This window comes from Leucoraja erinacea, chromosome 14 (genome assembly GCF_028641065.1).
Source record: "Leucoraja erinacea ecotype New England chromosome 14, Leri_hhj_1, whole genome shotgun sequence".
Classification (NCBI taxonomy): Eukaryota; Metazoa; Chordata; class Chondrichthyes; order Rajiformes; family Rajidae; genus Leucoraja; species Leucoraja erinaceus.
In genome coordinates, this window is record NC_073390.1 from 41,904,121 (window position 1) to 41,915,263 (window position 11,143).

At 46.1% G+C, this 11,143-nt stretch overlaps 1 protein-coding gene across 1 annotated transcript; it reads right to left on the reverse strand.

Annotated features, from left to right (window-relative positions):
* Positions 1–2,232: 2,232 nt before the first annotated feature.
* ndufb5 (NADH:ubiquinone oxidoreductase subunit B5) lies at positions 2,233–10,284 on the reverse strand. The gene is made up of 6 exons (XM_055646242.1): positions 10,092–10,284; positions 8,677–8,762; positions 6,185–6,251; positions 5,045–5,106; positions 3,417–3,523; positions 2,233–2,450 (listed from the first exon to the last, which is right to left on the reverse strand). The coding sequence occupies exons 1-6, from the start codon at positions 10,267–10,269 to the stop codon at positions 2,330–2,332; spliced, it is 621 nt and encodes a 206-aa protein (XP_055502217.1). The 5' UTR covers positions 10,270–10,284; the 3' UTR covers positions 2,233–2,329.
* Positions 10,285–11,143: the final 859 nt, after the last annotated feature.

The following is an 11,143-nucleotide window of genomic DNA, read 5'->3' on the forward strand; positions in this document are numbered from 1 at the left end:
TTAAGAGCCCTATCTAGCTCTCTCTTGAAAGCATCCAACCGGCCTCCACCACCCTCTGAGGCAGAGAATTCCACAGACTCACAATTCTCTGTATGAAAAAGTGTTTCCTCATCTCCGTTCTAAATGTCTTACCCCTTATTCTTAAACTGTGGCCTCTGGTTCGGGACCCCCAACATCCGGAACATGTTTCCTGCTTCTAGCATGTCCAAACCCTTAATAATCTTATATGTTTTAATAAGATCCCCTCATTCTTCTAAATTCCAGAGTATACAAGCCCAGTCGCTCCATTCTCTCAGCATACGACAGTCCCGCCACCCCGGGAATTAACCTTGAGAACCTACGCTGCATTCCCTCAATAGCAAGAATATTGCTGTTCAATCCTGACCTTGGGTGCTGTCTGTACGGAGTTTGTACGTTCTTCCCATGGCCGCGTTAGTTTGCTCCGGGTGCTCGGGTTTCCTCCCACACTTCAAAGACGTGCAGGTTGATAGGTTAATTGACTTCAGCAAGTTGTAAATTGGCCCTTGTGTGTAGGATAGTGCTAGCGTACGGGGCGATAGCTGGTTGGCATGGACTCGCTGGGCTGAAGGGCCTGTTTCCAAGCTGCATCTCCAAAACCAAAATACAACTACTATGGATATCACCTAATGTGATGCTCCTCTAAACTAGTCAACGGCTATGCCCTTAACATGTCCAGCCTTCAAGGTCAATCCCCAGATGAAATTATGATCCAACTCAAAGGCTTGCTTTATTGGTCTGAACCTATGAATAAGGTGACAGGTCTCACCAAAAGCATATTTCCTGTCCTAAAGAAATTATAGTTGAACTACCTACTACCTATTTCCCCCTTCTACCCATCTCCCAGGTTTACATTTCACACCTCTACACTCCCTTACCAGACACACTTTTGTTTCTAAATAAGAACTGCCGATGCTGGTAAAATCAAACGTAGACCCAAAAAGCTGGAGGAAGTCAGCGAGTGAGGCAGCATCTATGGAGAAGGAATTGGCTACGTTTCGGGTCGAGACCAAGGGTGCCTCACCTGCTGAGTTTCTCCAGCTTTTTGTGCCTACCTATGCTTTGGTCTCTTTTTCATCTGTAGCCTGTCACTTACTCCACCCCATCCACACCTGTATCCACCAGTGTCAGGTTTTGTCCCGCACCCACCTCTCTTCCCCAGCAACCGTGGGGGGAATGGAGAGGCAACGTTTCAGGTCTAGTCTGAAGACGGGTCAACGGCCTACTTCCACCGCGGGTGCGGCCGGGACTTACGATCAGGAGAGGGGTCCCTCGCCGGGGATCCCTGGAGAGGAGCTACGACCACCGGCCCTGCGGTCTGCGGCGCGGCGGGGACTTTAAATCTTCAACCGCCGGCCTGCGGCCTACCCCATCTTGAAGCAGCGGTCTCCGGTGGGGAGGCACCGATTCAGGACTTACCTGGACTTTTTACCTTATCTGCACATCTGGACGCCCTCAGCGGCGACTGCGGAGGATTGAGGTCCCGACCACGGGGGAAATGGAGGAGGACTGGCCAAATTTTGTGCCTTCCACCACAGTGATGAATGCTGTGATGGATGTTTGTGTTAAATTTTTATTGTGTACAGTGTGTTCTTTTTTATTGTACCGCTGCTGGCAAATTCATTTCACTTGCACTTTACGTGCAAGTGATGAATAAAACTTGACTTGACTTGGATGATGCAATGTCAGAGTTGCTGCCTCACAGTGCCAGAAGCCCGGGTTCTATTCTGAGGTGGGCTGTATGGAGTTTGTACCTTCTCCCTGTGACCGCTTGGATTTTCTTCCACATCCCAAACACATGCAGGTTTGTACATTAATTGGCTTCTGTAGGTCGTAAACTGTCCCGAGTGTATAGGATAGTGCTAGTGTTCCGGATGATCGCTGGTCGGAGCGGACTCAGTGGGCCAAAGAATCGGTCTACGCACTGTATCTCAAATGGAAAGATAGGCACAAAGTACTGGAGTAACTCAGCGGGTCAGGCAGCATCTCTGGAGGTCACGAGCTGCCATTTTGGGTCCCGAAACGTCAGGAAACATCGCCTATCCATGTTCTCCGGAGATGCTGCCTGAGTTACTCCAGCACTTTGCGTCTGTGTAAACCAGCATCTACAGATCTTTGTTTCAACAGCAACGGAAATTTTAATGAACAATAAATATAAATTTTGTATGACAATGTGTAAAACAAATAACGTATAAAAATATTTTGTCAAAATAATGACAATGCAAACAGACACATGATAATTTATTGAACAATATCTTCATACATTCCTGGTGTTGGTGAATATTATTATCATCCAACAATCTTTGTCCACCTAGTAATCTGGGCTGGACTTTGGAGAATTGTCAATTAAATTCTTATCCAAGGTTTCATACTGATACCAGGCACCGTCTCCCCTCTCCCTCATCAGCCGGCGCACCTCCAGCTGTTTAAGCCTGTAATGAAAGACAAACACCATTCAGCCCATCAAGTCTACCCTACCATTCAATCATGGCTTATCTATCTCTCCATCCTAACCCCACTCTCCTGCCTTCTCCCAATAACCCAACACCAGTACTAATCAAGAGTCTATCTATCCCTGCCTTAAATATATCCACTGACTTGGCCTCCACGGCTTTCTGTGGCATGAGTCCCACAGCTGTGGAATAAGCTGTGAACAGCCAGCAGTTTGCAAACCAGAAACTAGTTTACAATAAACAGCTTCCATTCTACCAACTAGAGGAGGACCTGGCGTGGGAAACGTTGTAGTCTTGTTGTCGCCCTTTAGGCAGCGACTCTTTGCATACCTCAGTTATGCAAAACAAAGAATTTCACAGCGACTTACAATTTTGGTGACAATAAAGTATTATTCATGAATTCATTCAAAATTAGAATGAATGAGGGTTGGAGATTTAAATGGGATACTCTAGCGAATACCTATATTGTAAATCTTTAACATAACTTTCAAACAAGAACTACATACTTTCTCAAAGGCGTTTGGCAGGTTGATACTAACACTGCCGTTTGATTCAGTTTAGTTTAGTTTAAAGATACAGCGTGGAAACAGGCCCTTCGGCCCACCGGGTCCATGCCGCCAGCGATCCCTGCACATTAACACTATCCTACGCACACTAGGGACAATTTTTACATTTACCAAGCCAATTAACCTACAAATCTGTACGTCTTTGGAGTGTGGGAGGAAACCGAAGACCTCGTAGAAAACCCAAGCAGGTCACGGGGAGAACGTACAAACTCCGTACAGACAGCACTCATGGTCGGGTTCGACCACGGGTCTCCGGCGCGGCAGCAACTTCACCGCTGCGCCACCGTGACCGCCAAGATGTGTGCAAAGATTGGAGTTTCAATACACGTTACATAAAAGTAAGAAATAAAATGTTGCTGGATGTTTGCTGCTTCTCTACCTCAGGTCTGCTTTCTCAGCTTCAATTGCAATGAGGGCCATCATTTTCTCGTAGCCCTTCTCGGGTGGGTCATAGAGACTTCTTGAAATCCACCTGGTTATGGGATGCTGCAAGGATAGAAAAACATGCAAAAACATGTGACTGCAGATGTGACTAATTAGATGTAAAGTCCTAATGAACTGATGCAGAAGCTGTGGTTAAGTCTGGCATGAAATTGATTAAGATTGACTAGTTGACAAGAAAGTAAAGAGTGCGCTAAAATGTATCTTTTCCTGGTTGGCAACGTGTCAACTTTTAATATAAATGGCGTGATATAGATGCCCCATCTATGTCAGACCCACCTTCCTGTGTGTGGCCCATATATCCCCCTGAACCTTTCCCATCCATGCACCTGTCCAAATGCCTTTCTTATACACCTGCCTCAACCACCTCCTCTGTTGGCTCGTTCCATACACCCACCACCCTCTGTGTGGAACAGTTGCCCCTCACATAGAAACATAGAAAATAGGTGCAGGAATAGGCCATTCGGCCTTTCGAGCCGACATTCAATATGATCATGGCTGATCATCCAACTCCGTATCCTGTACCTGTCTTCTCTCCATACTCCCCGATACCTTTAACCACAAGGGCCACATCCAACTCCCTGTTAAATATAGCCAATAAACTGGCCTCAACTACGTGGCAGAGAATTCCACAGATTCACCACTCTTGTGTGAAAAATGTTTTTCTCATCCCACGTTCCTGTTAAATCTCTCCCCTCTCACTTTGAGCCCATGTCCTGTAGTCCTCGATCAGCCTCCTCCAGGTAAAAGACACCTTGCATTCGCTCTATTCTCCTCCACTCGTGGCGGAATAAGTGAGAAAATGGAAAACTGGCCCACTCAGCAGGGAAAATGACAAAGCATTTGATCTGCAGGATAAGCGCATACGGAAACCGCTGAGACAGCCGAGCACTGGGTGGAGAACGCTCTGCCCTCTGGCCTGGCTTACGCGGTCATCAGTGATAGGAGCAGAATTAGGCTATTCGGTCCATCAAGTCTACTCCGCCATTCAAACATGGCTGATCGATCTCTCCCCTTCCCCCCCCCCTGCCTTCCCCCCATAACCCCTGACACCCGTACTAATCAAGAATACGTCTATCTCTATTTTTTAAATATCCACTGACTTGGCCCGCACAGCCTTCTGTGGAAGAGTATTCCACAGATTAACCACCCTCCGACCAAAGAAATTCTACCTCATCTCCTCCCTAAAGGAACATCCTTTAATTCTGAGGCTATGACTTCTAGCCCTAGACTCTCCCATTAGTGGGAACATCCTCTCTATCCAAGCTTTTCACTATTCAGTAGGTTTTAAACAAGGACCACCCCATTCTTCTAAACTCCAGCGAGTACAGGCCCCGTGCCATTAACCGCTCACCATATGTTAACCCTCATTCCTGGGATCGTTCTTGTAAACCTCCTCTGGACCCTCTTCAGAGCCAGCACATCCTTCCTCAGAAACGGGACCCAAAATTGCTCGCAATACCACAAATGCGGCCTGACCAGCGCATTATATCCCCATGTTTGAATTCTGGCCCTCTTGAAATAAATGCAAGATTTTTTTTAATGTGCTTGAAAAAGGCTCCTGACCTTGTAGTATTCCCAGTGCTCCGGGACATAATCCTCTGGAATCTCTGTAAGTTCGGCCTCACCTGCAAAATGCAATAAATGCACCATTCAATTTGTCTGTATTTTGGGAGTCAATAAACCAATTTATGCTTAACCTGAATGAAATCAAGTCTTGGTAATACATGTAAATGAGTTCCTCCCCTCCAAGTGGATAAATGTGGTTTTACATGGTTCCACTTTACATACTTCATATATTATTAAATGATAACTTTAATTTTACTTAGCCATCCAAATGTAATGCAGGGCGCAGGTGGTAGAGCCGCTGCCCTCACAGCAACAGAGTCCCGGGTTCCATCCCGACCTCTGGTGCAGTCGGTGTGGAGTTTGCATGTTCTCCCGTGACCACGTGGGTTTCCTCTGGGTATCCCAATTTTTTCCCACATCCCAAAGACGTGCGGGTTTGTAGATTAATTGTAAATTCCCTTCTAGTGTGTAAGGAATGGATGAGAATGTGGAGTTTTCTTAAAGATAGCAGAGTCAGGGATATGGGGAGAAGGCAGGAACGGGGTACTAATTGTGGATGATCAGCCATGATCACACGAAGGGCCAAATGGCCTACCCCTGCACCTATTGTCTATTGTAACATAGAATTAATGTGAATGGGTGATCTATGGTGAGCATGAACTCAGTGGGCGGAATGGCCCGATTCCATTGAAGGTAGACGCAAAATGCTGGAGCAACTCAGCGGGACAGGCAGCATCTGTGGAGAGAAGAAATGGGTGACATCTTCAGACATCACCCATTTCTTCTCTCCAGAGATGCTGCCTGTCCTGCTGAGTAACTCCAGCATTTTGAGTCTACCTTCAATTTAAACCAGCATTCACAGTTCTTTCCGACACATTTTGGCCTGTTTCCATGCTGCATCTCTGAACATATTTTAACAATTTAAAATATAAGAATTTCATTGTTCCGTTTCAGTCCATATGACAATTAAACACTCTCGACTTGAACTGTGAGAAATTTCTGAATTGAAAAGACGAATCTGTCTTTAATTAAGAAATTATGTGAAAATTCATTTATATTTTACATGTCAAGTCAACTTTTAGCTTTATTTCAAAATGTGTTTTGTATCCCGAATGGTTACTACTGCAAGATACTCACCAATAAAAATATTGACAAAAGTGATTAACGCCGCCATTGGTATTCCAGTCAATAAAATATAGAACCTCTGCAGGGAGAATTGATGGGAGAATTAGAAACGCCTTTTCATGTTTTAAAGGTTTCAACCATTCATTTATTGATCTCAAGGGGAGAATAATTGTTGCTGCTATTACCATTGATAGGCTGCTAAATAATTATTTACAAAGGAGTACAATTCCCAACAACCTCTCTCACCGGGCAGCAGAAATCTAGCAAGACGCCTTGTTCACAAACAAAAGGCATTTAAACACAATTCATCACTTTAACCTGCAATAGACAATGCGTTTATAAAAACCTACAGATGCTCCCCATGGAAGCCTTACTAAATAAAAATTGGCAGTGAGTTATAAGCACATATTAACACCGGTGTTTGAAATTCCAAGATAACGGTACAACAACTAATAACGAAAATCGCAGAAGCACATACAGTAAATCCTTGTTTTAACGGACCATATGTGTGTTTGTGTGGGGGGGGGGGGGGGGGGGGAAGGTCTATTAGGTCAATTTCAAAGCCTTGTCAATTTCAACGCCTTGTCAATTTCAACAGCCTCGTCAATTTCAACAGCCTCGTCAATTTCAACAGCCTCCGCAGTTTAACTAGCAACCTGTTGTTAAAGAGAGAGTCTGCTATAACCAAAATCCCTCGTGTACAATAACCAGGGTTTACTGTATAATAATTCAGAGGACAGTATAAAACAAATCTGCCTATCACATTTACACAAGAAATTTAAACAAAGAAATTATTCAATGTGAACATTGAAGATATATTCACAAAATGCTGGACTGACTCAGCGGGCCAAGCAACATCTTTCTTCTATCCAGAGATGCTGCCTGACCCGCTGAGTTGCTACAGCATTTTGTGTCTATCATCAATGTAAACCAGCATCTGCAGCTTCTTCCCACACAGTCAATGTGAACAAATTGGTTATACCAGTAATCTGAGAGAAAACACTGTGACATGGCATAATGGGCAGTCTTTGGTCCATAGTCACTTTACAAATAATAGAACATAGAAAAGTACCGCACAGGAACAGGCCCTTCGGCCCATTGTGTCTACACCGACATTGATTCTATTGGTCCCATTAACCTGCATGTGGCATGTTTCCCTCCATTCCCCTTTCGCTCATGTTTTGTTCAAAGGCCGCATACATATTGCAGGTACATCTGCTTCTACCACCTCCAGTGGTAACATGTACCTGGCACCCATCACTCTCTATATTAAAAACAAACTTAGCCCACACATCTACCTCTCGCCTTCTTATGGATGTTCGTTTAATATACATTATATGCGCACAGTTAATTAACAACTGAAACCTTTCTGTACTAAGTACCAGCTTTATGGGGGTGCAAAGAAGAAATAGTCATAGTTATACAGCATGAAAACAGGCCATTGTTTTTAAATCTCTGAATGGGCTCGCCCCGCCTTACCTCTCTGAACTGCTCCACCCATACACTCCTGCCCGGTCCCCTCAGGTCAGCTGGTCAGCTGCTCCTGGAGGTACTGAGGTCTAGTCGGAGGCTCAGAGGGGATAGAGCCTTCTCTGTTGCTGCTCCGGCTCTCTGGAACACCCTGCCGCTGCACATCAGACAGGCCCCCTCACTGTCCATCTTCAAATCCAGTGTTAAAACGCAACTCCCTGGCTTTTGACCATGCCTGAGGCTTTGCTTCTGTTTGTGGTGTTTTTGATGTTTCTTTATTTTACATGTCTTTTCCTACTATTTCTTTTGATTGTTATTTTTGGTGTGTATTAACTTTTTTGTCAATGATTAGTGATGTACAGCACTTTGTTGCAGCTATGTTTGTTTTTAAAGTGCTCTATAAATAAAATTATTATTATTATTATTCTTACACCCATACCAACCAGGATGCCCCATCTAAACTGGTCCCGTTTGCCCACATTCGGTCCACATCTCTCTAAACCTTTCCTATCTCTATACCTGTCCAATTACATATTTTTTAACATCATGATAAACTTTTCACAAACGCAGATTATTTAACAAAATTCAGCCACGACTTGGATACAATAGATAATAGGTACAGGAGTAGGCCATTCGGCCCTTCGAGCCAGCACCACCATTCAAGGTGATCATTGCTGATCATCCCCAATCAGTACCCCGTTCCTGCCTTCTCCCCATATCCCCTGACCCCGCTATCTTTAAGAGCCCTATCTAGCTCTCCCTTGAAAGTATCCAAAGAACCGGCCTCCGGCAGAGAATTCCACAGACTCACAATTCTCTGTGTGAAAAAGTGTTTCTTCATCTCCGTTCTAAATGGCATACCCCTTATTCTTAAACTGTGGCCCCTGGTTCTGGACTCCCCCCAACATCGGGAACATGTTTTCTGCCTCTAGCATGTCCAAACCCTTAATAATCTTAAATGTTTCAATAAGATTCCCTCTCGTCCTTCTAAATTCCAGAGTATACAATACCTATACAATACAGAGTATACATACCAAGAGATGCAAAAACCGGCGATCATAATACTGACTGGACTTGACAACAAACATTTGTTTCCCCTGACTTCCGTAGCGAACTCCAGCTGAAATACAAATATTTTTAAACAATGAAAAGATCTAATAGAACAAACAAACTGCACAGTGTACACCTTTTAGCAGTGTACATGTGGGTGTTCAGTCACTGAATTTATATAAAGATAAACTGAGATTTTCAATATTAAGGGAAATAATGGGCACACGATCAGGAGAAAAAATAAATGTAATGGTCAGAACCAGCCATGATCTTATAGTTTTGTTTAGTTTAGAGATACAGCGTGGAAACAGCCCTTTGTTCCACCGAGTCCATGCCGACCATCGATCACCCATTCACACTAGTTCTCTTATCCCACTTCCTCATTCTAGAAATCTGCCCCACTGAGTTACTTCAGCACTTTGCACCTATCTACCACAGCAGACTGGTTTAAGGTTAGAGAGGAAAGGAGTCTGAGAGAAAATATTTCCACAGAGATGGTGGAGGGTGTATGAAACGAGCTGCCAGAGGTCGTTGAGGCAGATACTATAACAACACTTAAAATACATTAGATAGGTACATGGATAGGAAAGGATATAAGTGTTCGGCACGGACTAGAAAGGCCGATATGGATATGGGCCAAATACAGGCAGGTGGGACGAGTGTAGATGGGACATGTTGGTCATTGTGAGCAAGTTGGGCTGAAGGGCCTGTTTCCACGTTGTACGACTGTCATGACAATGAAGCAACATTACAACATGACAATATAACAGCATTCCAGAGACAGGGAAGGTTTGGAGGGAAATGGACCAAATGGGACTAATGTAGATGGAGCTTGTTGGTCAGCATCTGTCTTCACACTACATAACTACATGACAATGAGGCAAGGACTATAACAACATTTAAAAGACATTTGGACAGGGGTACGTGGATAGGACAGGTTTAGAGGGAAATGGGCCAAATGTGGACAGGTGGGGTCAGAGCAGTTGGGACATCTGGGTCAGAGTGGGCGACGAGCCAAAGGTCCTGTTTCCACAACTGTGTTATTCTATGACTATGAGGCAAGGGTTATAACAACATAACGACATTTAAGAGACATTTGGGCATGGGGTACATGAGGATACGAAAGGTTTAGAGGGAAATGGGCCAAATGTGGGACTAGTGCAGATGGGACATCTGGGCCAGCATGGGTTAGTTGGGCCGAAGGGCCTGCTTTCATGGTGAATTGCTCCAAGATGCACAAGGCTCGACACAAATGACAATAATAAACCTAATTGCCAAGCCTTCTAGAAGCTTCTAACGCTCCCCTACCCTCACCCCCTTTAAGCTGCACCCGACAAGGTCAAACCCCTTTCCCCCCCAGGCACAGACAGCCGCGGACAAGAGTAAGCGCCGGCCTCACCACCAGGGCCGGGCCGGAGCAGCAGCAGGGACGCGGCCGCCAGCCGCCGCCGCAAGGCTCCAGGAGGCCGGGACGAGCTGCCCAGGGCAGCGGCCGCGACCCGCAGCAAGCCCAGCGCCGCCATCTTCACTCTTCCCCCGCCGGTCACCGGAAGCGGAGTGAAGCCGCCCGCCGCCATCTTTGGTTAGGGCAGGCAGCTGATTGGCCGGGACCCTCAAAGGCCAGAGGTCAAATGTCAGAGGGGAGTTGCCGCAGAGAATGAGCTGAAATCATCAATCTACTCTCATTTTCGTGCAGGTTCCCATGCTGTGCATCCACAATACAAACTGCTGTGGCGGTTTCAGCTGCTGAATGGAATAACTACTGAATCCACACTTGTTTGTGCTCACTTTGATGCATATCCTGTATATTTGCATTGATGAGGGTGCAAGTGACTGCAAATGTTGCAAACTGCAGCAAAAACAAAACGGAGAACAGGATTAAAGGTACACAAAAAAGCTGGAGAAACTCAGAGGGTGCAGCAGCATCTATGGAGCAAAGGAAAAGGGCAACGTTTCGGGCCGAACCCCTTCTTAAACAGGATTAAAGGGTCTGGTCCAGCGGAAACTGGGACAGGTTAATGTCCGTGGCCCGTGCAGTTACCCCAGAGGGTTGCGGGGTCAGTGTGAGCCAATGAACGACCTGTTGCTAAGGGAGAGGGGGGTTAGTGCGGCCAATGAGCGGCCTGTTACTAAGGGAGGGGCATAGAACGGGCCAATGAACGGCCTGTTACTAAGGGAGGGGCACAGAACGGGCCAATGAGCGGCCTGTTACTAAGGGAGGGGCACAGAACGGGCCAATGAGCGGCCTGTTACCAAGGGAGGGGCACAGAACGGGCCAATGAGCGGCCTGTTACTAAGGGAAGGGCATAGAACGGGCCAATGAGCTGCCTGTTACCGGCGGATGGCGGCGCGGTGGTGGCGGTGGCGGTGGCGGCGGCGAGGAGCTCCCGGGCCGGGCTGTGAGTACCAGCTCCCCGCGGCAGCATGGCGGGACCGTGACCGGGGCTAGAG

What these genes read in the sequence shown, in the direction of transcription:
- ndufb5 (XM_055646242.1), bottom strand. Translation starts at nt 10,269, where the DNA reads ATGGCGGCGGGCGGCTTCACTCCGCTTCCGGTGACCGGCGGGGGAAGA. An exon ending in GCTCCGGCCCGGCCCTGGTG is followed by an intron (nt 8,763 to 10,091) that starts GTGAGGCCGGCG and finishes TTTGTATTTCAG; the next exon opens with CTGGAGTTCGCTACGGAAGT. An exon ending in TTTTGTCAATATTTTTATTG is followed by an intron (nt 5,107 to 6,184) that starts GTGAGTATCTTG and finishes TGCATTTTGCAG; the next exon opens with GTGAGGCCGAACTTACAGAG.